Source organism: Gallinula chloropus (assembly GCF_964237585.1).
Source record: "Gallinula chloropus genome assembly, chromosome: 3".
NCBI lineage: Eukaryota > Metazoa > Chordata > Aves > Gruiformes > Rallidae > Gallinula > Gallinula chloropus.
In genome coordinates this window covers 106,254,892-106,280,432 of record NC_140087.1, presented here as the reverse complement: position 1 = coordinate 106,280,432, position 25,541 = coordinate 106,254,892, and the positions used below count along the sequence as shown (strand labels likewise).

The 25,541-nt window shown below is 36.6% G+C and overlaps 1 protein-coding gene across 1 annotated transcript in view; it reads left to right on the top strand.

Annotated features, from left to right (window-relative positions):
• KIDINS220 (kinase D interacting substrate 220) overlaps positions 1–25,541 on the top strand; it is an 80,738-nt gene that overhangs the window by 9,870 nt on the left and 45,327 nt on the right. The window contains exons 3-21 of the mRNA XM_084262507.1: positions 1,766–1,864; positions 3,209–3,307; positions 5,602–5,700; positions 6,644–6,745; positions 7,193–7,291; positions 8,210–8,407; positions 10,181–10,279; positions 11,925–12,023; positions 12,633–12,731; positions 13,686–13,863; positions 14,379–14,543; positions 15,953–16,132; positions 16,493–16,658; positions 18,520–18,671; positions 20,962–21,251; positions 22,361–22,501; positions 23,117–23,360; positions 23,533–23,621; positions 24,647–24,791. Of these exons, the coding sequence (XP_084118633.1) occupies positions 1,766–1,864; positions 3,209–3,307; positions 5,602–5,700; positions 6,644–6,745; positions 7,193–7,291; positions 8,210–8,407; positions 10,181–10,279; positions 11,925–12,023; positions 12,633–12,731; positions 13,686–13,863; positions 14,379–14,543; positions 15,953–16,132; positions 16,493–16,658; positions 18,520–18,671; positions 20,962–21,251; positions 22,361–22,501; positions 23,117–23,360; positions 23,533–23,621; positions 24,647–24,791 (2,743 nt within the window). The remainder of the gene's footprint in view (positions 1–1,765; positions 1,865–3,208; positions 3,308–5,601; positions 5,701–6,643; positions 6,746–7,192; positions 7,292–8,209; positions 8,408–10,180; positions 10,280–11,924; positions 12,024–12,632; positions 12,732–13,685; positions 13,864–14,378; positions 14,544–15,952; positions 16,133–16,492; positions 16,659–18,519; positions 18,672–20,961; positions 21,252–22,360; positions 22,502–23,116; positions 23,361–23,532; positions 23,622–24,646; positions 24,792–25,541) is intronic.

Here is a 25,541-nt window from a genome sequence, read left to right as displayed (position 1 = left end):
GACTGTTCATACATATTGATGATAGAGGTTTTGTTTAAGTGCTAGCTCTTTGTTGGAACTCAGTGGCATTGAGTGCAATTCTGTTTCCAGTTTTGGAACTGCTGAGGCATCTTTTTTCTTGGGTAAAATCAAAAAGGCAATATGCCAGCAGAGTAAGTCTAAGATTGCTGGCAAGCCAAGGTTTGCTAGTGCCAGGACCTCCCTGGCTGCAGTGACTTGTCCAGTGGTAGGATGGGTGAGGTAAGGAATGTCTCAGCTCTTCATCCACTGAGCCAGTGATGTCATCACAGAAGATAGTCACATTGGTCAGGAATGATTTCCCAAATCACTTGGCATGTGTATTCCCAAATACTAACTTATGTATAAAGGACACATCTTGAAGAGCAGAGGTTATAACTGCTCTCTTCCCTGAAGAGAGTTGTTCTCTTCCAGAAAGCAGTATTTTCCTTCCTCTTGATTTTTTGAGAGTTCTAACTTGTTTTTCAGGGCTACTCCTAAATACTACTGCTTGTTGATGCAAAATGTACTTTAGGATCTAAAAGGGAAGGTATCATTTTGAGTGAACACCATGAACTTAGACATGGGCATGATTTCTCTCTGTAACTTGCAGTTAATATATTGCATTATATCCTGTCATGAGTAATACTGTTGGTTATCCATAATGCCACAGGAAGATTCTGTGAAGGCTAATTAGGGAATAACTGATGCACATGAAAGTGGTTTTGAAAGAGTCAGTGCATTTATTTAGTTGGTTTTGGCTGTACATAAAGAGCAGAGAAAACTCATGAGATATCTATATTAATTTCACTTTTAACTGTTTTACTAATGAAGATTAATAATCTTACCATGTTCTGATTTAGCTTTGATTTTCACTCTTTTCAGGGAAATTTCTGGCATATGACTCTGAACGTGTAGGTTTTGCATTCTTTATAGACTAGAGAATTCAAGGTGTCTTTATGGTACAGAGAAAAGACAGAAGAGATATCTGGAATGTTTATTTTATTGAAATTAACAAATTTACCGTCAACTTTAGGAAGTTTTACTTTTCATCATGTAGAGCGGTTGTATCTCACAACTGCTGTCACAGAAACAGGCTGAGGGAAGGGTGACAGATGGAAACTTTTTTGAAACAGCTTTGAAGGCAAATAAAGCATCTCTCTCATCTTTCATCTCCCTTGAGATGAGGCTGCCTGTTAAGAACCTGTGTGGCACAGGACAGGAACGGTGTCTGCATTTGATCAGATGGAAGCGTGGTGTATGACGTGACAGTTTTTCCCAAGACTTCTGTCAGGGATCTTACTGTTGCTCTGAATCAGTGTGCATATTTTATTGGCCGTTGTGGTTCCTCAGCTAGGTTTGTTTATAGCTAAACAATGTGACTTCAGTTACTTGAAGATGTAAGGATGTAACAGGCTGTATTAGAGGTGTCCTCAGTGGGCAAATAATTCAGAAGAAAAGATATTTAATGATGTAAACTTTTTTTGGTAGCTATGTTTAATATCTAAAATGAACATGTTTGGTTTCTTATTCATTTTTTTTAATCTTTTTTTATGGGCCAGGGTTTAATATCATATTTTCCATTTTTAAAGTTTACCATGTGGTTTGAAAACCAGTCCTCTTCACTGTTTCCCACTGGCAATTAAAAACCGGAAACAGTGGAAACAACTTCTCATTCTGTTGTAGTTTTTAGCCTTTTATTGTTGATGTCTGTGTGTCATTTGTATCACTTCCCAATGCATGAGTTTTCCTGTTGTTTTAATTTCAGAATGGACAGACTCCACTCATGTTGGCTGCTGAGCAAGGCAATTTAGAAATTGTCCAGGAGCTTCTCAAGAAGGGAGCTAATTGCAACTTGGAAGATGCAGTAAGTATTAGTGCTCTATATGATGGTAACTAACAGTAGAGGAAGAAGAAATATCAAGAGGTAGGCAAAGAAAAGGTATTTAGGTGAATGATGAGGGAAAGAGGGGAAAAATAAAAGTGGAAAATTATGACATACAAGAGAAATTTTATCCAAAATTGCTTGGCTGTGTATTTTCCTGATTTGATTCCTTGTAAAGAATAGGGATATTTAAGATGGTTTGAAATGTGTGAGGGTCTGTGCCAAATGCTGCTGCTGTTTCTTCTGGGGACTTAGGATTGGTAATATTTGACTTTTATAAAAAGATAGAATAAAGAAATACAGCATCAAAGAGGGGTCCAAGTGATGTTGTGGTATGTCAGAATTAATTTTTTTTTGTTCCTTGATTTTGGTGTTTTCCAATAAATACTTAGAGGGCATTTAGGTTAAAGGATTATATCACGTGAAAGCCTGAACAATGATAGAGTAGGGTTTCCAGATTTATGAATTGTCTTTCTGCCTTTGCAAAGCAGGTTTAGTCTAGGTCAAAAATGCCCTGGAATGATGGATAGGACAGAAGTGGTGTTGAACAGTTTTGAAAGGCCTTTGTATTCCAGTGAAGTGGGATAAACAGGAAAAGGGTGTTGCTTGTGGAGGTTTTTTTTCTGCAGTTAGTTTAATTGCAGCAGTGTAAACATCCAGGAAAGGTCTGGTATAAAACCTGCTGTGAGGGAAAAATAAAAGAAAAATACCTCTATTTCTAGACATTTTATTACATCTGCTATAAATGTAATGGTTTCTGTGTGTATAGGAAGAACAGTTACCATATGAACTGCCGCTATATTTATATGTGTATAGCACATAAAACACTAGTCCATACCTATACGTGGTTTGAGCAGTGGATGGAAGATAAATGTAATGCAAGGGGAAATGCCTCCTGAAATGATCACAAATCTGAAAAGCTGAAGTCCTAATTCTCCTGTATACCAGCCCCTTGCTAGATCTGTATTCTGTGGTCTTGGTTGCCATTTATCCCTATGCAGCAGTTCTGAGAGTTCTCACTCTCTAAAACTTTGTAGGTTGTGTTTCCTCAATAAAATTTTTAGTCAGTTAACCTGCAGTGAACTAAGGAGCAGAGTGTGATGGATATTGGGGAGGAGAGGAGATAATTAGAGGGGAGATAATTGGAGTAGCTCATGGTCTGTATTTTCGCATGTAGAACTTGTAGTCTGTGAATGTATTTTTCTTTTTTAAAGGATAGCTTTTTTTTTTAAAGGAGTTTTGGTCATTGTGTTGTGGGCTAAATGCTTGAAAAACAAGGTAATTGTGTTGAAATATTGAATATGGCTGTAAAATATTTTCTTCTAGGATAACTGGACAGCTCTTATTTCAGCAGCTAAAGAAGGACACGCAGCTATTGTAGCAGAGCTACTCAATTATAATGTCAGTTTGGAGCATCGGGATTTGGTATGTATTGTCTATTAGGTGTTGGAAATTTTTGGGTCTGTAAAATCAATGGCTTTTAAAATTCTTAAATTATATACTAAATGTTGTTAAAATGGAAAATAATACATATTTAAATACAGCTGTAAAATATTTGCTTTACTGTTAATACAGGCAACTTGTTTCATAGGCTTGCTTTATTCCTCTAAATTTGCTTTGGAACAAAGTTGAATTGATGAACAGTTTGATTTGTGAGGGTGATTTTTTTGTGGGAGGGGAAGTTAGTGTTTTTTTTTCTGGTGGTGGTGGGTTTTGGTGTTTTTCTTTTGTTTGTTTGTTTGTTTTTAATGTATTCTGGTAAAAGAAATGTTCTGTTTTCCCAGAAGATACCTGTCCATCTTCACTTTTTCTCTGTACAGCTATGATTGTTCACATAGCAGTCCTTGTTCTCAGTATCCTAGAATTTTTCTTCGTCTTGCTTGAACAGAACCACAGAATCACTAGATTGGAAAAGACCTTTGAGATTGAGTCCAACCATACCCATCCTCTACTAAACGATGTCCCTGAACACCTCATCTACCCATCTTTTAAATACATGCAGGGATGGTGACTCAGCCACCGCCCTGGGCAGCCTGTTCCAGTGCCCGATAACACTCTTGGTGAAGAACTTTTTCCTAATGTCTGATCTGAACCTGCCCTGGCACAGCTTGAGGCCATTCCCTCATCCTATCACTTGTCACCTGGCAGAGAGACCAACACCCATCTCTCTACAGCCTCCTTTCAGGAAGTTATAGGCGGTGATAAGGTCTCCCCTTAGCCTCCTATTCTCCAGGCTAAACATTCCCAGCTCCCTCAGCCGTTCCTCATAAGGCTGGCACTCCAGCACCTTCACCAGCCTGGTTGCCCTTCTGTGGACACACTCCAGGACCTCAATGTCCTTGAATTACATTCAAGGTATGGCCTCACCAATGCCGAGTACAGGGGCACAATCACTTCCCAATCACTTGGCCTCGCTGAACCTCATCCCATTGGTGTCAGCCCATGGATCCAGCCTGTCCAGATCCCTTTGAAGATCCTCCCTACCCTCAAGCAGATTGACATTTCTTCCCAGTTAAGTGAAAACTTACTAAAGGAACGTTTGATCCTTTCATCCAGGTCACTGATAAAGATACTGAACAGAACTGGAACCAGGACTGAGCCTTGGGGAACACCACTTGTGACCAGCCTCCAGCTGGATTTAGCTCCATTAACCACCACTCTTTGGCCATCCAGCCAATTTTTTTACCTAGCAGAGGCTGCGCCTGTCTGGGCCAGTGGCAACCAGTTTCTCAAGTAGAATAGGGTCAGAAACAGTGTCAAAGGCTTTGCTGAGATCCAAGCATGCTGCACCCACCGCCTTTCCCTTATCCACTAAGCGAAGGTTAGATGTCTCTGAAGAGCTACAGGCTTCTCTCCATTGGCTGAAGAGAGAATTAGGTACCCGCGAGGACTGATTTTATTCTGCTTAAGTTAGACTATGGAAAACCAGAGGGGAGAGTTGAAGTGCTTCCTTTAATCAAAGTCCAATTCTGAAGGCTGAGGCATCTTGCCATGTCCTACTGATGCAGCCTTTTTGTAACAGTATAATGATGAGCACATCCACGTGGCCAGGGACTGAAATCTGGGCCTGTGCCAATCTGAGAAGGATCTCTTATATCCCTTGAAGTGTATTGTAAAGGTACATACAAAAATTGTGCTTTTAATTACCGGAAGCAAGCTCTTAGTTTAAAATTAATTTTGGTTACCTACCCCCTTGATTGCCCTAGAATGTGAAAGCTCGTTGTCTGCTAGTTTACAAACTAAATGCACTGATGGGGGGTTAAGTTAATTGCTCTTAGTGATCCCTTAAGAGGACAAAGGATTCCCTGAATTTTCTTGAAGCAGCAATTTATTACATAGTTACTTTATGAAGGCCAGGTGTCTGTTACAGAAATAAAACATAAACCCTTAAGTTTAACTGATTTGGATTCTAGACTTGTTCTAAGATAGTGTTTTCTTTTTTTGATTGCTTGTCCAATGATGCACTTGAAGTCTGAGCTCTGTGTTTATTGCAAATTCATGAATTTTTGGGGGCAAATACTTTCCCTAGCTTTGCTTTTAGCAGGAAATTGTTTTCACACATGTTTATTAGATAAATATAGTTACAAGGTTGTGTGATTTGTCTTTGTTATGTTGTGGACTTGTCAAACAGTCCTAGGACAAATACAAAACTAAACTCGCTGTTAGGTTTCTAAAGAGGATTTGTTTTGTTCTGTTTTGTTTTAAATTGTGCTTGCCAGGGAGGGTGGACTGCCCTGATGTGGGCATCATACAAAGGCCGAACCGAAGTAGCTAAACTACTGCTTGAGAAAGGAGCAAATCCAAACATCACAGGAATGGTAAGTTTTAGTCTTAAAACATGTGGGAGTAGGAGTGGTTTAAGTCCTGAATTATACACTAATGTCTATTAAACATTTTGCATTTTTTACAATACAATATTAATCACTGTCCTTTGTTAATAAAGGAATTGCTTTAACAATCTGTATGATAGCCAGTGGTTTTAATTGTTTTGGGTTTGTTTTTTAGTTAAAGCAGTTGAACATGTAGCTCTTAATAAGATTAAAATTAGCTGGAGAGAAAATAAAAGAAAAGATAATTAGCATATCTAATGCTACTGGTATAACAGTTGTCATTTTTCTGTGCCTGTGTAAGTTAATGGAGTAAATAATGCGTGCAGTTTGGAAGCAATAATTTGTTTTAATTGTTTTGTAGTAGTTACCAAATGAACTGGATTTAATATATGTACTATACATGTGAGAGAGAACTGGTAAATAAGATACTGAGGTTTATTTGATTTTATAAGCACTTTCTATAAAAGTATAAGCATGTTGAGACTTGACTGAGCAGTTTGTTTGTACTGTCCAGTCTGTGGTGTTTGAAGCAGCAGGGAGCAATCCCAGAAGAACACAAGTGACTTACCTTTCTGACTGTACATTTCATCTGATTTGCATGCATGGCCTGACTGAGATGCAGCCCTGATTACTTGGGGATATTGCTTAGCTGTCTGTTGTTTTTTCTCTAACTTTACAGATGTGTGTGTTGAGATGAGGATATGAAGTTTTAAACCTTAAGGAGTTAAAAAACAAAATTTATTCAAAATGGTAGACATTTTCCTAGACATCATCTAGACAGTGTGCTAGGTGACAGTTATTGACACATAGTTAGATTTATTTCTGTATTTCTTCCTTCTCTCTGCTTATCATCTCTGGGAGCATTATGATAAGTATTGTTCATGAAAATAACCAAGACTGACTTCATTCATATTTCTTTTTTAATTTTAAGCAATACAGTGTTTATCCAATTATTTGGGCAGCAGGCCGGGGCCACTCGGATATAGTGCATCTCTTACTGCAGTATGGAGCTAAAGTGAACTGCTCTGACAAAGTAAGTTATATACTTGTAGTACTGGATTGTAATGCATGCTACATTACTTTTAAAAGTTTTTATTTTTAAAAAAATTGAGCCTGATTGGGGAAAAAAACACCTCCAGTTATATTTTGCCTATAAGATTATATTTTGCGTGCTAGAATTAAGTTGTTATAGTTGCAAGAGGTTTTTCCATGATACACTAAAGATGGCTGTGAACACTTATTTCAGTGGAGCATATTTCTGGTTTTGAGTTATTGGAAACCTTGCTATCCTAGGCTGCATAGCAAAATAATTCTTACAGCTTTCATCTACAAACAAAAGGTTAAAATGGCTTTTCAAATGTTGTGTTAACCCACCAGGCTCAATTATATCATTGTAAAACTAAAGCAATAAAGATCTAGACAATAGGGGATACTAAATACAGAGAGCAATATGATAAAATGTTATAATATTTTTTTGTAGTATGGAACCACTCCCCTGGTTTGGGCAGCAAGGAAAGGTCATTTGGAGTGCGTGAAATACTTGCTGCAGATGGGAGCTGATGTTGATCAAGAAGGAGCTGTAAGTAGCAACTTGTTTTCCAGTGATAAGGAGTGGGTGCATACATCTATGTGTCCTATTTTATAATACAAACAGCAAGAAATACATGAAATGATGAAATGTTGATGTTGGAATATATTGCTGTCTGCAAACTGCACATGAGGATTATTTAAGTTTCTCTGTGCTTTTTACTAAAAATGTTAGATAAATAGAGAGTAGGATTGACAGTTGACACTTTCCTGTAAAGTTTAATTTTTAATGAACATAAATGAGTTTAGGTTATTGTTCTCCAAAAGTTAACACTATCAAAATTCAATCTATACCCAAGCCTGGTATGTTAAACCACTTATTCCTCAGTGCTTTTTGAAAAGTAAGTCAAACACAAGGCATCTATTGGGAAAAAAAAAGGCTTTTGTGCCTTTTCAGAAGTTGAACATTTTTAGAAGGTTTCAGTTCCACATTGTTTTTAAATATAAGAAATTTTCATTTTTTTGTTGTACAAGACACTTTTACTGATTTTTTTTTTTTTTAATATTTTTTTGCAAGCATTTTAAGTGGAAAATTAGGACAGCTTGTAGTATTATACAATTATTTGTTAAGTTCTTCAAAAACTCTTCCTCGGGCATGATATGGACAGACCTGCGTGCTCAGATAATACTGTGTTCCCATATAACAAGTAAATTGTTTTACCATGTGTGTGCCATCCATGGGTTAGATGAAACTAACTGATCTCAGCTTTACTGTTTGCATTTGAAGTGGTTTACACTACTTAGTTGATTTCATTTAAAAAAAAAAGGATAGTAAATGCACTTTTAAACCAAACCTGAAGTAACATTTGGATGGTAATGAAAGTAATATTAGTGTTTTGTTATTTAAAGTGCTGACATAATGATGATTTCTATATCCACTGTATGATAAATCTCTTGGTTTTGTTTCAAGAATTCTATGACTGCACTTATTGTAGCAGTGAAGGGTGGCTATACTGACTCAGTAAAAGAAATACTGAAAAGGAACCCAAATGTAAACTTAACAGATAAAGATGGAAATACAGCTTTGATGATTGCATCAAAGGAGGGGCATACTGAAATTGTTCAGGATCTTCTTGATGCTGGAACCTACGTAAACATTCCTGATAGAGTGAGTAAATTTTCATCATGATTGTGACTTTATATATTATAATAATAATATATATTAAAATGCCAGCCGATGCAAATGTGAGTACATGTTTTTTCTAGCTTTCTAATTTTTCTGCCACCTACAGGTACCTTTATGCATTGCTATTTTGCAAGTTCCTTAAGTAACGCTGTGTGAAGGTAAATCTTTCAGATTCTAGAATTGTGAGTTTCCATGGATACGGGAATGGTTTATGGTTGTGTATTTGTACCAGAAGACTAATACTGAGCTAGCTTGTAGATTTAGGGTGAGGATTTGTGCATTAGTTCATGTGTTAGTGCTGTTAAAATTGTAAAATAATAGGTATCATAAAGAAGAATCTATTTCGTTCATCCTAGCATATTAAATGGGGAAGACTTTACCTTTCTGCTGAGACAGTGTGAAGTGCTCTGTGTACCTGAGCTGTAAAGCATTGCTCAGTTGAGGTGTGTGGTATGGGCAGCGACCACAGTGTGAATCTGCTTACGACCCACGCGGGGATTTATTTGGTTGCTTATACAGGTGCCTTGGACTATCTGCAGTGTCCTGCGGATACCCAGTTTTTCCTGAAGTGCCAGAGACAGGCCAAGCGCTGTACCCCTGGGGCTGTAGGTGGTTAGATACCTAAAACTGTCAGTGTTTTAGATGGTTACATACTGATCTGTAGTTCTGCATGTGTCAAAAAATTTGATGTCAGGCACATATCAGTGCAAACCTTTAAATATTTAAGAAAATATATTGCTGTCTCCCTTCCCACCACTTCTGTCACAAAATTCTAAACTGTATGAATTCCAGTGCTTTCAGAAAGGATAAATTACAGCTTTCAGTACAGCTGAGACTGTTCCAGGAATACATATAACAATGAGTAGTCTTAATTTCAGATCCTAGAATAGATTTTGGGAAGGAAAGTTCCTTGGTTTACAGCCAGGTATGTAATGTGTATGTTAGGGGATCTACTGCTCTTAAGCTTCTAACTGAATTCCACACCTGTGACTTGGCTGTACTTTTTCCTGTTTTATCCTAAAAGAAGTATTAGGTAAGTTCAGGATTTCGTTTTCTGAAATTGTGATACATCCTTAAGTGTGTTAAAATCAGAAGCCCCAAGCAGAATTGTAACTTGGTTTTATATATATACACAACTTCATTTATCACAGCAAAATATTTTTTCTTTTGATGGATTTGAGGTAAAATTAGCCTTTTGCTTCTTTTCTTTGGAACAACATAGTGCATGCAAACAGGATAGCAGTCAAATCTGCAACAAAAAAGGGATAAAATTCTTACAGAATTTTAAAGATCTTCTGTCAGCTGTGAAACATCTAAAGGGAGACAGCCGACATTCTTATTTGATTGTGGAGGTTATTACTGTGGGTAATTACTTGTCTGATTGTAAAAAGGTTATTACTGTGAGTGGTTGGTCTTCCTATGAACACAGAACAGCTGAACTTACTCATATTCAGTATTAATTTTTGCTGTTACTTTTTAAGGTAAGGGTTTAAGCTGGATCTATTTTTGTGATGTTGTCTTGCCATAAACATGTAATATTTAATTTGTTTTGAAAAAAAATCTGGACTCCAGTTTTTCTTTCTTCTATATATCCATCTTTTCAGAGGTGAAACTATTTTTTGTATCTTTCTTTAAAATGAGTGTAGATTTCTTTATGTAAGTAGGAATAAAGTATATTTTGAGGCTATAAATTATTCTGTGTTTTATTTCTTTCTGATAAACAGCATTATTTAATTTTCAATGTTGTTTTTCTAGAGTGGAGATACAGTACTGATTGGAGCTGTTAGAGGAGGTCATGTTGAAATTGTGAGAGCCCTGCTCCATAAATACGCCGATATTGATATCAGAGGTCAGGTAAGTAGAGCAATGCAAATATTAGAGGAGTTCGTAAATAGGATGTGAATTTGAACACCAAACAATTACACTGTGCTGGGCTTTAAAAACTTGCTCAGCCTACTCTGTAGGAATTTCACATTCCCATCAAACATTAAAAATACGTTATGTTACTGTGCAGTTTTTAAGACAAAATATATGTAATTGTGATGACTTGGAAGCAGCATTTTTTCATTTAAGTTGTTTAATGGTTTAAAAGATGTAAACTGAAGATAGTTCATCTACACTACTGAACAGATTTAAGGTAATTAAATGCTTTAAAAATCCTTAGTATTATTTTAAAGCTTAATACTTAAAAATTTAATAGTGATGCAGTGAAATGAAGTGCACCTTAGAGCATAGGTGGTGTTAGAGCAGTTCTGTCACTGTTTAGTTATTGTTGCTATGCTTAGTTCTTGTCTCCTTCACTAACTTCCTTTCTTCTGTTAAGCAGTGTTGTCATTGATTTCCATGCTTTCTACCTACCTCTTCTTTCTTTTTTTGTCATTTAAGTTGTATTTTTATTCTTCAGCCAAAAGCTCTCTTACTCATGACAGTACTTTTATTGTTAGATCCAACTTGCTTACTTTTGCTTGAAGCCAGCGAATCACTCGTGGGCATGTATGTTTGGCCAAGTTTGAACACAGAACTAACTAGTCACTGAGAACTGCAAAGGTTATGTGCCTGCTATTGATGCAGAGCCTCTTTGAGAAGCCTAGAATCTTTTGGTGGGGAGTGGCCAGGCTTGTTAAGATTGTTGAGAAATACTTTAAACTTAGTTTGCTGCAAGGCCCGTGAGTGGGAGAGGAAGGGTTGTGAGTAAAAGAAACAAGGGAGAAGCCTGCAGGCTTTGACTTTCCTGCTTCCTTACACAAGTGTTGATCAGAGAGAGTTGTGATGCAGTCACTAGGCTATAAAAAGGTTGCAGGCACGGAGACTTCCTGGACATCACTGGAGATTAAAAAAAGATGATGTAAGCTGGTTTGCAGCAATCGACCATTCCCCATTTCAGTGATACAATTCACGGCTGACCTGCATTCTGATACTTTATATTGACTTTAATGTCCATCTACTTTTACAGCTTTGCAGCTTGCTTGGCCTGTTTTTAGGTCAACCAACCAGTTCAACATTATTAGACTATACTGTACAACTGAGAACAAAATAGCAACTGTTTTCAAAGGCCTGGAAGTGGTTAGCATTTCCATGTTCTAATAGGAAATCTTTACCTTTTTTTGTTTGTTTTAAATGCTGCAGAGAAACATGACTTACATAACAGGGATAAAAAAGAGAACTTGTATATTTGAGTTACAATGGAATACTTCTATATGGTTTTGGAAACGGTTTCAAGAGAGGTGGAGGCTGCTTGGATTGTTGAAGCAAAATAGAGTGTATTTTGCATGGGTTTCTAAAATAGATTTGCGTTTTCCATGCAGTTTTACATTCTCTCCTGAAGTTCTACTGGTGTGCTGATAAGATCTGATGATGTCTCCCTTTGCCCTGAGCCATGCTAAAATTTGCCATATTCTGTGCTGTCTTCAATATAGTGCTTGTACTTTATGGACAGTTTTGAAATTAATCCAACTGAATGAAAGTACTGTTATCATTTAATGCTCTTCTTTTTTTTCAGGATAATAAAACTGCTCTGTATTGGGCAGTTGAGAAAGGAAATGCTACAATGGTGAGGGATATCTTGCAATGCAACCCTGATACTGAAACATGTACAAAGGTAATGATTAGAATTTTAATGGAATTGCTTTGTTTAACATCTCTTCTTTTCTCAGCTCTGGTGTGAGGTTAAGATCATAACACCAAATTATTTTTTTGTGAAATGTTGGTACCTTGCACACTGTAAAAAACCAAAACAAAACTTTCTTCTGAAATACAGAATTTATCTTCAGCAATAGTAATACCCCTTTGTTGATAAACATCACCTACTACTAAAACTTGCTAGCAGGGAAAGTGTGTATACTTTACCTCAGCATCATTCACATGACCAGCAGCAAGGAGTAGAGAGCAGTTGCTACTGGAAAGGGAGGAAAGAGGTTTCTGGTGCTAAGTGTAAAAGTTCAGGCTACCATTTATTGTGTGTGCAGGAATGAAAAATATAGAGTATGCACAGCAGTGAATTGCCTCTCCGAGGAGTCTCTTTTCAAATGTATTGTATCTGCATATTGTCTTTCTCTGTCTGACTTAGTAAGTAACATACAGCTGCACATATTTAATCTAAAATTTCTCTTAAAAGTTTGGGATTTGGTGTGTTACACTACCACTAGTTTTTGCTTAGTTTTGAGTATACAGAGATGATCTTTTTATTACTTGTACTTTTCCCATTTAGGATGGAGAAACACCGCTTATCAAGGCAACCAAGATGAGAAATATTGAAATAGTAGAGCTGCTCCTGGATAAAGGAGCTAAGGTGTCTGCTGTAGACAAGGTAAAGAAATTTTTGTTTACTTTAGTATATTTAATAATTTTAGTTTTGCAGCAGAAATTTGTGATAAGCTTTCAAGGTAATACAGAAAGAGAGCTTCCCATGTGCTTAAAAGTTCAATAGGCCATAGTACTAAAAAGCTTTGTCCCTCATATGCGTAGTAATTAAATAGGTCAGAATACTTAAATATAAATTAATTTCCACCATTAATATATTGATCTTTTGTTTGTATTGGTGTGCTTTTAGTAATACAAAAATTTTAAAAATCCAGGTCAGAAATAAGAATTTCAGGGGTAAGAATACAAATTCTTTATATACCTGAAAAAGAGGATAGAAAATGGTTTTTCATTGGTCACTGATGTTTGGTTTTGATTTACAGACGTGAACTAAAGAATGCCCAGGGCGAACACAATAGTTTGTTGCTGTCTTCTTATACAATACCTGCTTTGACTACAAACCTTTTAAATACAAGAGTATTTATTTGATTTTTTTAAACCTCTTACTATTATATGTAGGGCAAATAAATAATAATGTGGATTTGATGTGATAAGGGAATTTTTACTTTTTCAGGAAGTCTGAGAAGTCATTGAAGTGATTCTAACAAGCAGTATCTCTCAGTCCAAATCAAAACAAGTCTCTCAGTTTGTCAGTAGGCACTTTTTGCTAAGTAGAGACTCCAGCTTTCATGAACCTTAAAGGGATTATTGTAAATGTTGAAGGGAGAAGATAGTGTCTTAGATGTAGCAATATAAGAACTGCCTTTACACGTCTTCTCTGAAACTGTTGCAATGCTTTCCAGAGGGGAGAAAAATGCGTCCTATAAGGCCTTAATGATGTTGACAATACCCTAAGATGTATTTCAATTAAATAACACATGGGAAACAACATGGAACATATCGTCTGTTCATGATCTTAGGAATTCATGTTAGATATTACTAGTTTTTCACTTAATTGCAGAAAGGAGATACTCCACTTCATATTGCCATTCGTGGAAGAAGCCGTAAACTTGCTGAATTACTCTTAAGAAATCCGAAAGATGGTAGATTGCTTTATAGACCAAATAAAACAGGAGAAACACCTTACAATATTGACTGTAGCCACCAGAAGAGTATTTTAACACAGATATTTGGAGCCAGTAAGTTTGAGCATTTAATTTTATTTTCTTTTTTTAATAATTTGTATATTAAGAATCCAGTTTATTCAATTCTGTATTGAAAAGTAATAACCGTTCAGGGTTTTTTTATTTTGCAACTCATAGGAGAGCTCTAAGAAAAATCAGTTGGCAAAAAAAAAAAAATCATTCTAAGAGTGTAACAAAGGTCAAATGTACCTTTTATTTTATACTTTTGATATTGGATACCGTGCAACTTCTGATCATTTTGTGTAGGAATTTTCTTTGACTTGCTGTGATGTGGGATTTTGTTTGTGGCAAGATCTAATAGTTTTGATAATTATGTAATGTTTACATGGATGATTTAAAATTCTTTTTGAACATTCTTTGAACAAGAATGTAGCAATAGTAACAGCTAGTATATGGGAGAAGTGTATATATACAAATATAGGGTAACCTGTCATGATTTTATTTATAAAAATTGTTACATGGAAGAGAGATCTTAAAGATGGTTCTGTAACAGGGTATTTGTATTACAGGACACTTGTCTCCCACGGAATCTGACGGTGACATGCTGGGATACGATCTGTACAGCAGTGCTTTGGCTGATATTCTGAGTGAACCAACTATGCAGCCACCTATCTGTGTAGGCTTATATGCACAGTGGGGGAGTGGAAAATCTTTTCTGCTCAAGAAACTGGAAGGTAAAGGTTGATTTTTGCCTTTTCAATAGGTTCAAATCTCTCTATGAAAAATGTCACATGGGATTTATTAGTTTTTGGAACAGCTGTTGGTGCATGTAATGTTGTATCCTGTCTGTTTCCATAATTTAAGAAATGTAAATTTTAGTGTGGTCAGCTTGTCCATAGGTTGCTTTGTTCATTTATATAATGTCAAGGCAATCTCTACTTACTGTTCTCTGGGTTTCCTGCAGCAGTGAATCTACCCTTTAGGTACTGCTGAAATATGCCTTGCTGGGGGTATTGTGTATCAAATCAGGCTCTGACCTCCTTTGATGCAGTATCTGTTTGTTATGCTTCCTATGTGTCAGCTTATTTTACTCTAGTGAAGTTTTAAGAACAGATTGTAGGCTATTAGTATTTTTAATCTGTAGCGTATTTTCTCTGCGTCTAGTTTTATTTCCCCTTTTCCCCTTATTTTCTTTTGAGCTTTTTGAAGTTTCTGAAGTGACAGAGGAAGGCAAATGCCGTATATGAAGATAGTCAATATTTTTCACAGTGGAAAAAAGCATCTTATTTGCAGTTTTAGCTTTTTCTAACAAAGGATGATTTTTCTCAGATGCTTCAGTATAATTCAAAATACTTTTACTAGTCTAAACATTTCTTACTTTCTGTAATTCACATGTTTTTAAAAGCTTCTGTGTTAGTCAAAATGGGGTGTCTATGTTAATTTTGTTTACCTAATGCCTTGTGTCATAAACAAAAAGTGGTGTGTATTTTTGACTGTGATTTTATTGTAGATGAGCTCTTACATTGTTAAAACATTTTTTAGTATTTTTTCCTGTTCCTCGTTTGTAATACCATTCTGGATTGTGTTTTGTATTCAACAGATCCTAACTAAGTTTAGGAATCCCTATTTTACTAAATATAAATCAACAAAGATAAATAAATACTGAAGCCTTTACATTGCACTGTTATATCTGACTGAGGAACATGGTCGAGGTTGCAGTGATGAAAGTTTGGGGGTTGTTTGGTTTTGGTGTGTTTGTTGTGCTGGGTTTTTTTTCAGGTATGGTGGATTTAATCATAGAATTGGATTTGTTTTCCTTGGTGACATAAAATGCTTTCAATTTTTGAAGGAGGATAGGAAAAGGCTTTTAGTATGCCTTTACAAGTAGGAAATCTGCAGCAAACAGTTACATCTATTATGTATTTAAATATTTTCATTCATTGTATGGATGAGAACTTAGGCATTTGCATTAATTTTTGAAGAACTCAAGCATTGCTGTCTCTTTAATTTGATCAGTGATAGAGAAAACTTACACAGTCTAGTGAAAAAGAGTTTATTTTCAAAGATGATTGTTATAATGCCTTTTTTGCTTTCTGTTCTAGAATGATTTAACCTGTTAACTCACCTTTTCTTTTTCTTTTAGATGAAATGAAGACTTTTGCAGGGCAGCAGATTGAACCTCTCTTTCAGTTCTCCTGGCTTATTGTATTCCTCACACTTTTGCTGTGTGGAGGTTTGGGTTTATTGCTTGCTTTCACAGTGGATGCAAAGCTTGGAATAGCTGTGTCACTCAGCTTGTTAGCGGTTCTCTACATTTTCTTTAGTAAGTCTTGCTTTTTTATTAAGTTTGTGATGGTTTTTATCTGGTTTTGGAATTCAGTAATGTTGTGTAGACATGCTTTGTAATTCAACTAAAATACTAAATGTTTTTTTAGAAAATAGGACCCCTTTGGACCCTTTCCTTGGTTTTGAAAGTAAGTTGTGAGATGGCATTCTTGAAAACAAGGAACAGTTTTTGTATTTTAATTTCACTGTTGTTTGTACCGTTCTCATTTATAGCCATAACTGTTAAAAATTCATGCAACTCCTTTTATGCAGCTCCATGCCTTATCTCTTCAAACTTAATGACTCTTTCAGTTGTGAATTCTGACTGAAATATCTTTATCGATTTTTAATATTTTAGCTGTAATTTATTTTGGTGGCCGAAGAGAAGGTGAGAGCTGGAGCTGGGCCTGGGTGTTAAGTGCAAGGTTGGCAAGACATATTGGATATTTAGAGTTGCTTCTCAAACTCATGTTTGTGAACCCACCAGAACTGCCAGAGCAAACCACTAAAGCTTTACCCGTCAGGTTAGTTTACTCTTTTATTTACATGTACTGAGTTAATAATTTGGGTTCACTTTGGTACTTTTCAAACTGTACATTCATGTTGGTGAAAGTGGGCTTTGACTATCACACTAATAAAAATTTGTAACAGACAAAGCACGAATTTAATCTTGTTGTATAGCTTTCTGTGTATTAGGTTTAATGCTTGTTTCACTGGTTACCTCTGTTAAGGTGGGTTTGGGTTTTTTTAATCTTACCTCTTTTCTCTTTCTCTCCTTTTTTTTTTTTTTTTCCTTTCTCTGTAAGTAGAGCATTGGACAACTCAAAGCTTCTAGTTTACCTGAAAGCAAAAAAAAAAAAACCAAACCAAAAAAACCATGTGTTTTATTCAATCATAGAGTTGTCTTGGAAGGGACCCTTTAGATCATCAAGTCTACCCAGCACCCTAACCTGCTATCCACCTCTAAACCATGTCCCTCAGCACCACATATAGCTGTCTTTTAAATACCTTCAGGGATGGAGATTCCACTACTTCCAATGCCTAGCAACCCTCTCTGGGAAGATGTTTTTCCCAATATCCAATCTAAACATCCCTTGAGGTAACTTGATGCCGTTTCCTCTTGTCCTATCACTTGTCTCTAGGGACAAAAGGTCAGTCCCCGCCTCTCTACAACCTCCTTTCAGGTAGTTGTAGAGAGCAATTAAGTCTACCTTCAACCTCTCTTTCTCCAGACTAAATAACCCCAGTGCCCTCAGCAACTCATAACACTTACTCTACAGTCCCCTCACCAGTCTCGTTGCTCTTCTCTGTACACACTCAATATCTTCCTGTACTGCGTGGCCCAAAACTGAACACAGTGCTCAAGGTGGGGCCTCACCAGTGCTGAGTACAAGGGGACAGTCACTGCCTAGTATTACTCACTGCACTGTTCTTAATGCTGTTGGTCTTCTTGGCCACCTGGGCACACTGCTGGCTCATATTCACCTGGCTGTCGGACAACACCCCCAGGTCCTCTGCCAGGAAGCTTTCCAGCCACCCTGCTCCAAGTCTGTAGCGCTGTTTGGGGTTGTTATTACTGGAGTGCAAGACCCAGTGCTTCGCTTTGTTGAACCTCATGGCCTTAGCCCATCAATTCAGCATGTCCAGATCCCTCTGTAGGGCCTTCCCACACTCAAGAAGATCAACATTCCTGCCTAACTTAGTGTTATCTGCAAACTTGCTGAAGGTGCACTCAATGCCCTTATCCTGTTCATTGATAAAGATATGAAATCTGTGCCCCAGCACAGAGCCATGGGGAGCAGCACTGGTGACTGGACACCAACTGGATTTAACTCCATTCACCACCACTCTCTGGGCCTGGCCATCCAGCCAGTTTTTTACCTGTGTAGACTACACACATCAAAGCCAAGAGGAGCCAGTTTCTCTAGGAGAATGCTATGGGAAATGATGTCAAAAGCTTTGCTGAAATCCAGATAGACAATGTGCGCAACTTTACCCTTGTCTGCTAGCAGGTCATCTTATCATAGGGGGAGATCAGGGTGGTCAAGAAGGACATGCCTTTCATGAGCCCGTGCTGACTGGGCGTATAGTTTTGTTTATTCCTATTGCTTACAGACCTTTTACCTTTTTATGAGATCGAGTTTTAGAATAGGAAGCAGTGCAGAGCAGCAGTTGATTACAGGAGAAGTTAAGAAATAAATACTTCTATTTTATGTGGAGTTCTAAAAAAAAAAAAAAATTACTTAAGTATTTAAATACTTTATGTTTTGTGTCACTTGAAAAACTTCTAGCTGCAGAGATGCAGGAAGATTCTTGTTTCAGTTGCCAGAATATGTTTAAAGCTTTCTAAAATACACAAAATACATAATTTTTTTTCTCTTTCAGATTTTTGTTTACAGACTACAATAGACTGTCCAGTGTAGGTGGAGAAACTTCATTGGCTGAGATGATTGCTACCCTCTCTGATGCATGTGAAAGGGAATTTGGTTTCTTAGCAACAAGGCTATTTCGAGTTTTCAAGACAGAAGATACACAAGGTTTTTATTACCTGACTGACACTTCCGATTATTCTGTCTCGATGCACTGTTATCAGGGGTTCTGTTTTCACATCATAAGCTCTTTTTAGAAACTGTTATAGCCATGCAGAAATTCATACAGATTTGTTTTGGAGAGAAAAATGCCCTGTTTTCTTTGCTCATCTCAGTTTCATTATTATCATAAAGGAATATCCTCTGTGAAGTATAGTTTGTGAAAGTACATATATGTGTGTGTGTGTGTATATTACGTCCTTCTTGATGGTATTTTGCCATAGTATTTAAGTCACTGTGTCTGAGACAAAAATATACTTTTGTATATTGCTAGGAGACATTTCTGTTTAGTTTATTACTTTGTAATCTAGAGCTTTTATAAATGATTGCTGGGTATTCTTGGAAATAATAAATGTATAGAGCATGTTAGTCCAAAGCCATAAATTGCTGTGAGAAGTGCTGATGAGATGGGATGAAATATTCCTGCTTGATTCGAATGGAGCAACGTTTTTCTTATGTCCCATCTGTAGATTTCTTGAAAAAACCTAGGTAGAACAAGAGAGTATGATATTGTGAAGCCAGAGTTCTTCAGGGTAGCTGCAATGTGTAGATAACTTATTTCTGAGCTCAGTTTCAGTCAGTTTCCATTTCATCTTTAAGCACAAATTGAAGAATCTGGTAGATGCTGTCTCCTCTAACAAAGTGAAATGTTTCGACTGTCCGAGAAAAACGTAATCTGCTGAATACAACTTGCTCTTGATTGTTCTTTCTCATATTCAGTTAATGTTCTTATTTGAAAGTGATATGTGGAGTTTTTCATCTTATTTCCATATGGGACACTCTGCAGTTCTTCTACTTAAGTCAGTGAAAAAAGCTTTTTGTGAGGCTGTAATGTCTCCCAAAATTGCCTTTAGAGTTGCAGTGTGGTGCTGGCTTCTTGTGATTATTTGCAGTAATCATGTTTTCCTTTCCATTTGTAATCTTGTATTACTCTTGGCTCTGTTGTCTTCCTGTACTCTTCCTAATTACCTAATATAACATGTTTTGGTTATTGAAATCTTCTCCTTTTCTCCAAATATTGGTAGATCTAGTCTCATAGGTTTCTTGTCTCTGGATTTTTCATAGACATTCCATATAGAATTATTTTCAAGTCTCCTGTATCTTTTATTTTTGTTATGCCTGAAAATTGGTGGAGAATCCTATTCAAATGCCATTTCATTGTTGATGATTCCCAAGTCTCTCTCTAATCCAGTTCTTTTTAGCTAGAGGAAGCTTACGTTCCTACTTCAGAATGTCTAAACTGAATGTAATTGTAACTGAGCTATTTTTCTCTTGCCCCTTGTCATTATGCATTTCTGTTACTTTGTCCTTCTACGTCTCAAGCCTGTCACACATATCATTAATGTGAAATACCTTTCCAGCTCATACCCCAGGCTAGGATATAACACATGGACCATGAATAAACCTTAGATATTCTTTCCGTATAGCATATTTACAGTTTGATGTTCACATTCCAGCTCAAATACAGCTTTTTAGCTGTAATCATTCGGTATCAGATTATTGCTGTGTTCTGGTTTTTAAAATCTTTTTTTTAATGAATAAATATGTACAGAAGATGTGAATCTTCTAGGTGGGTACAGATCCTAAAGGCAGAGACTGCTACTTTCTAAGAAAGCTCTGTCTTTGAGCATGGCATTAGATGTACTAGCTGCCAATGGCAGGGTTTTTTTGTCTCTTCCTTATCTGTCTGAAGTCAGGAGGTCTGTATTCTCTTCTGAGGCTTCTGTGATCTCTCCAGACCTTACTTACTGCTGTTGTCTCTTGGTTATGGGTCTTTTAGCATTCAAGACAGTGTAGTCTCAGGTTGTAGCTTGCACTTCTGATATAGTTCTCCAGTGGTACCATTATTAGGTTATGTAAATACCGTGCTTCTGTTCTAGGTAGAGCAGGTACCACACTTTTCCTAGGGTTTACTTGCACACTTTGCTATGAGATGTCACAAAAGCGGTGACACCACAGATAGGAAATCTATTTAATAAAGATCATTCCCATCCAGCATGGATTTCTTGAAACAATGGAAATAAACTGAAGATGAAAGGAATATACCTCTGCCTCATGATTTACAAGAATATTGGCAAATTTGGACAGGTTTTTCACATTTATGACTGGATGGTAACATTTTTGTGTTAACCTTTTGTGCACGTTAATGTTTTATGAGAAGTTGATGATGTTCATAGATTTTGTACTCTCCTGTGATTACATTTTACATTCATTTTAACAGCAAATATTTGTTTCCTAGGTAAAAAGAAATGGAAGAAAACTTGCTGCCTCCCATCCTTTGTGATTTTCTTGTTCATATTGTCTTGCGTTGTTTCTGCAATTGCCCTGCTGGCGATTTTTAATGTCGAACCAGCCAACATGACAGTGAATGTTATCCTTATATCAGTGACCTGTGTTGTTGGGTTGGCCTTTATCTTGAATTGTCGCACATGGTGGCAAGTGATGGATTCAGTTTTGAATTCTCAAAGAAAACGTCTTCACAATGCTGCCTCCAAGCTTCACAAATTGAAAAGTGAGGGGTTCATGAAGGTAGGTGTTTATATGAATTGGCCATTGAAAGCACTGAAACAAACCCTTAAATCTGTAGTTGTCTGAAAACTGAGTGCCATTTGTTTCATCAGGCTAAGTCTGGCAACGTTAGAATGAGCCTTGGTGTGCTGAAGGGAACACTCCTGGTCTGCTGGTAGTTCTGTTTAGATCTGTCTGCTCAAACAGGAATGTTAAATTTTTATTAAATTGTCAGATTCTAATTTTATTTTTGTAAGGAGGAAGATACCAGGAAAACAATTGTTCTAAATGATCAGTATTTAGTAAAAGCTAGAATGGATGACTTCTAAAATACTCTAAAATTGAAAAGCCAAGCCTAGCTTTGGCTGACTGCAAGACCCCTTTATTAAGAAAGGAGTGATAGCACTGAAAGCACATTCCAAAACAGTCCACATATTTCATGAGTAAATGAAAAACTGTTGTTTTGCTGAGTTGTATCTAAATTGATAAAAAATGTACCCATCAGGCTGTCATTGACTATCCTATACACTGTTATTTGAAAATATACTTTGGCATCAAGGTGGTTACCTCAGTGGATTTACAGCTAATGCATAACAATATTTGTGCAAATGTTTCAGTAACACAGATGATATTATCTGTGTCTTACTACTGTTTTTGACAGTTGTGTTTGGAGTGGTGTTTATCTGGCATAATCGCAGCCATTTAGGAGTTGGATTGACCCTTGGCAATCGAGGAGAGAAGTGGGTGTTTCCAGAGAGTTACTTATATGACTTATGTCATTTTAACATGTTCATTAGTGGTGAATAGATCAGATTTTAATGTCTACCTGTTTGCCTGCTAAAATTGGGGCAGACGAATTCCACCTTTGTTTCTGTATTAAAGGTGGTCGTTAAATAAGGACAGTTTGTCACATTAAAGTGGAATATGTGGTTCTGCTGTTGGCTTTTGAGGAAATAGGAAATTAGAATTTTGGAAGTGATGCTTTAGGAATTTCTCTTTGGGTATTTCTGGGGTTTTTTTGTAATTTTACTGAAGTATTTTTGTGACAAGTAACAGTCTGCAAAAGGAATGACATACATTTTTATGAGTTTTAAGTTTTATAGAGATGTCTCTTCCTTCTTCTTTGGTAGGTTTTGAAATGTGAAGTGGAACTGATGGCCAAAATGGCAAAAACCATTGACAGCTTCACTCAGAACCAGACAAGGCTTGTTGTTATCATTGATGGGTTGGATGCCTGTGAACAGGACAAAGTTTTACAGATGCTTGATACTGTGAGTAAGGATAATTTTATAAAGGCGATCTCTGGGTCCCCTGAATGTTCTTTTGCACAGAGAAGCTACAGAAGCTACTGTGTATTTTCTGTAGAAAGAAGGTGTGTGTATAGAGTCGCTGTGTTGTGGCCTTTAACGTTTGTGTATGTTGGCATAACTAGTACTAGCAGCGATGGGTTTTAAAAGCTGAAAATTAAATCCCAGGAGGACTGTGCATCTTAATACTCGTGAAAAGTTTTGAAATAGATGTAAATTATTGCAAATTAATATCCTGGCAAAACAAACTTCAAATGTTTGGAGACTTTTCATTTGAAATACTTTAAAAGTATGAAAAAATGCTTGAATACTAAATATTTGGCGGGGCTGGGACATTACTGCCTGATACTGTTTAGGTGATGGCTTCCACTGTAACCACTACTGCTAATTTGTCAAGCGTGTATATTCTGAATTATGCATAAGTTCCTACATTAGGTATCTCCTATTGAAGAGTCTGGAATCACTATACTTGTCCTCTCAAGCTTGTAACTGGCATATAAGCTGTTGTGTCATATGTTCAAATGATCCACAGTTACTATTAATTCTTACTAACAAGACGTGTTGTCTGCTTTTTTACAGGTGCGAGTCTTGTTTTCAAAAGGCCCGTTTATTGCTATTTTTGCAAGTGACCCCCACATTATTATAAAGGCAATTAACCAGAATCTCAACAGTGTTCTGCGTGATTCAAACATAAATGGACACGATTACATGCGAAACATAGTCCATTTGCCTGTTTTCCTGAATAGCCGAGGGCTTAGTAATGCAAAAAAACTGATGGTGGCTTCAACAACCAATGGCGATATTCCTTATGCAGACAATGCAGGTAAAGTTATGCAGGAGGCTGATAGGAAAGTTGGAAAAACAGCATTCCAAACCTCTGGGTTTTGGAACAAAAACACTATTTAAACACTTGGCAGATAATGAATGTTATTTTATAGATCAGTCAAATATATACGAATGGGGAAAATACCTGCTTTTTACTTTCCTTTCCATAGGATTACATGAAGAGATTGACAGGAGAGTTTCTCAGAACAGTCTTGGAGACATGACTAAGCTCGGTAGCAAAACTGCTCTCAATAGGCGGGTGAGAGAGAATTTTTTTTTTAATATATTATTACTACTTTATTATTTACTTCTCTTTAGACTAAATGAAGATACTGGCAATACCTTCTTTTTTCTGTTCTTTAGTCTCTCATATTTTTAATGGCGTCATCTTAAGAAGACTTATCAAACCGTTCTTATGAAATTAATATAAATGATCCATGTAGGAAAAGTACATTTTGAAATCAGTACACTGATGCTCTGTTAAAGAGGAAGAAACTTGGCTTGCTCACCAAAGCACTCTTTTCCACCAATACCTAAATTCAGCTCTCTGTGAATGCTGAGATAATACAGCATACTGGTAGTAGCTACGATGTATATATGTGTGTATTTTGGATTTTTTGTATGTCAGATATCACTTGATCGTGGTGTTGCAACAAGAGGCAGTAATTGAGCAAGTCACGGAATTTAGAATACTACAGTACTAGGCTTTTACTGCAACATGTTCTCCGTGCTTTCTTTCTGGTTTTCTGTTCTATTTTCCCATCTTTATATAAAATCAGAATGTGGTAAATTAAAAGGTATGTCGGAATTAGTGAAAAGCAACACAGAGTTTGGAGTTTCTGAGATTTTTGAGCTGCCACAGGTGGAGACTTGGGGAGTTTTGTGGTGGAGGAACCTGATGTTCACTTTAATTTTATAATGCAGTTAGTTAATGGATGGCGTTAACTTTTTGTAGAGACAGTAAAAACCAATTATGGCAGTGGTGAAACTTGTAACCTTTTTACAAAGTTTCTCACTGTGTTACTCTGTTTTGCCCTCTCAGAACTGTTGTGGAAGTAAAATATGTAACTCTTAGCAGTTCTTGGCTTATATGGAATTCACATTCAACAGTTACACACCTAAATCAGAATTAAATTCCGGTAATTTTTGTAGTATTTCATGTCAGCCTCTCAGGCACATATTCACAAAGGTTCTAACTTTTTAATCAAGTAAAACTTTTATTTTAAACACAGAAAGGGTTTTGGTACTAATCCCAGTACTTTGGGGTTTTTGTGTCATTAACAGGATACTTACCGCAGGCGCCAGATGCAGCGTACCATTACCCGCCAAATGTCTTTTGATTTGACCAAGCTGTTGGTTACAGAGGATTGGTTCAGTGATATCAGTCCTCAGACCATGAGAAGATTGCTAAATATTGTTTCAGTGACAGGTAAGTGTGGAATGCTTGTGTATAGTAAACAGTATTATGTTTTGTTGTAGTTAGGCCTTTTAGTATGTAAACTGAATTTAACAGGTCAGGTCCATGTGTTGATTTTGAAAATCCTTCTGAAGCAAACTCTCCTAGGGTCCAAGTAAAGATTATGTTCTATGTAGAATTAAAAAATTGTTTCATTCACTTCATTTGGGAGGCAGATCATTCTAGTCTACGTTTTTAGGAAGTTGTTTGTTTCTTTTTAATTTTGAGGTGGGATAATAAAATAACATTTTTGAATTTCCTAATGCTGTAATGTGAACAAAGCTCGTACTGCTGGTATCTTGAAAGGGAAACTGTGAGGTAAAACCAGGTATGTATGCTTTACATTTTTGGTATGGGTATTTCCCCTGAATGGTTGTCTGGAGTTGATGAAAGCATTTTATGACCTGTTTTGCATTAACAAACTGGAAAAAACTGGAAAAGTGCTTAGGGAGGTTTAATAAAATCACGTGTCATGTGAATGGGGAATGGTTATTGACTGTCTTTTCTATTTCAGACACTAAAATGCACTAAATAGCCTTACAGCTAACTCGTTCAGAACAAATAAATTGAGTTAATTCTCACATTGTATGTAGTTAAGCATATAACTGCAACAATATCATATGAATATGGGAAGCTTACATGGATTCAGAAACAAATATCTATAAAGTAAAATTCATCAAGTGCGAATAGAGAGTGAACAGTGAACCACAGATCACTCAGGGC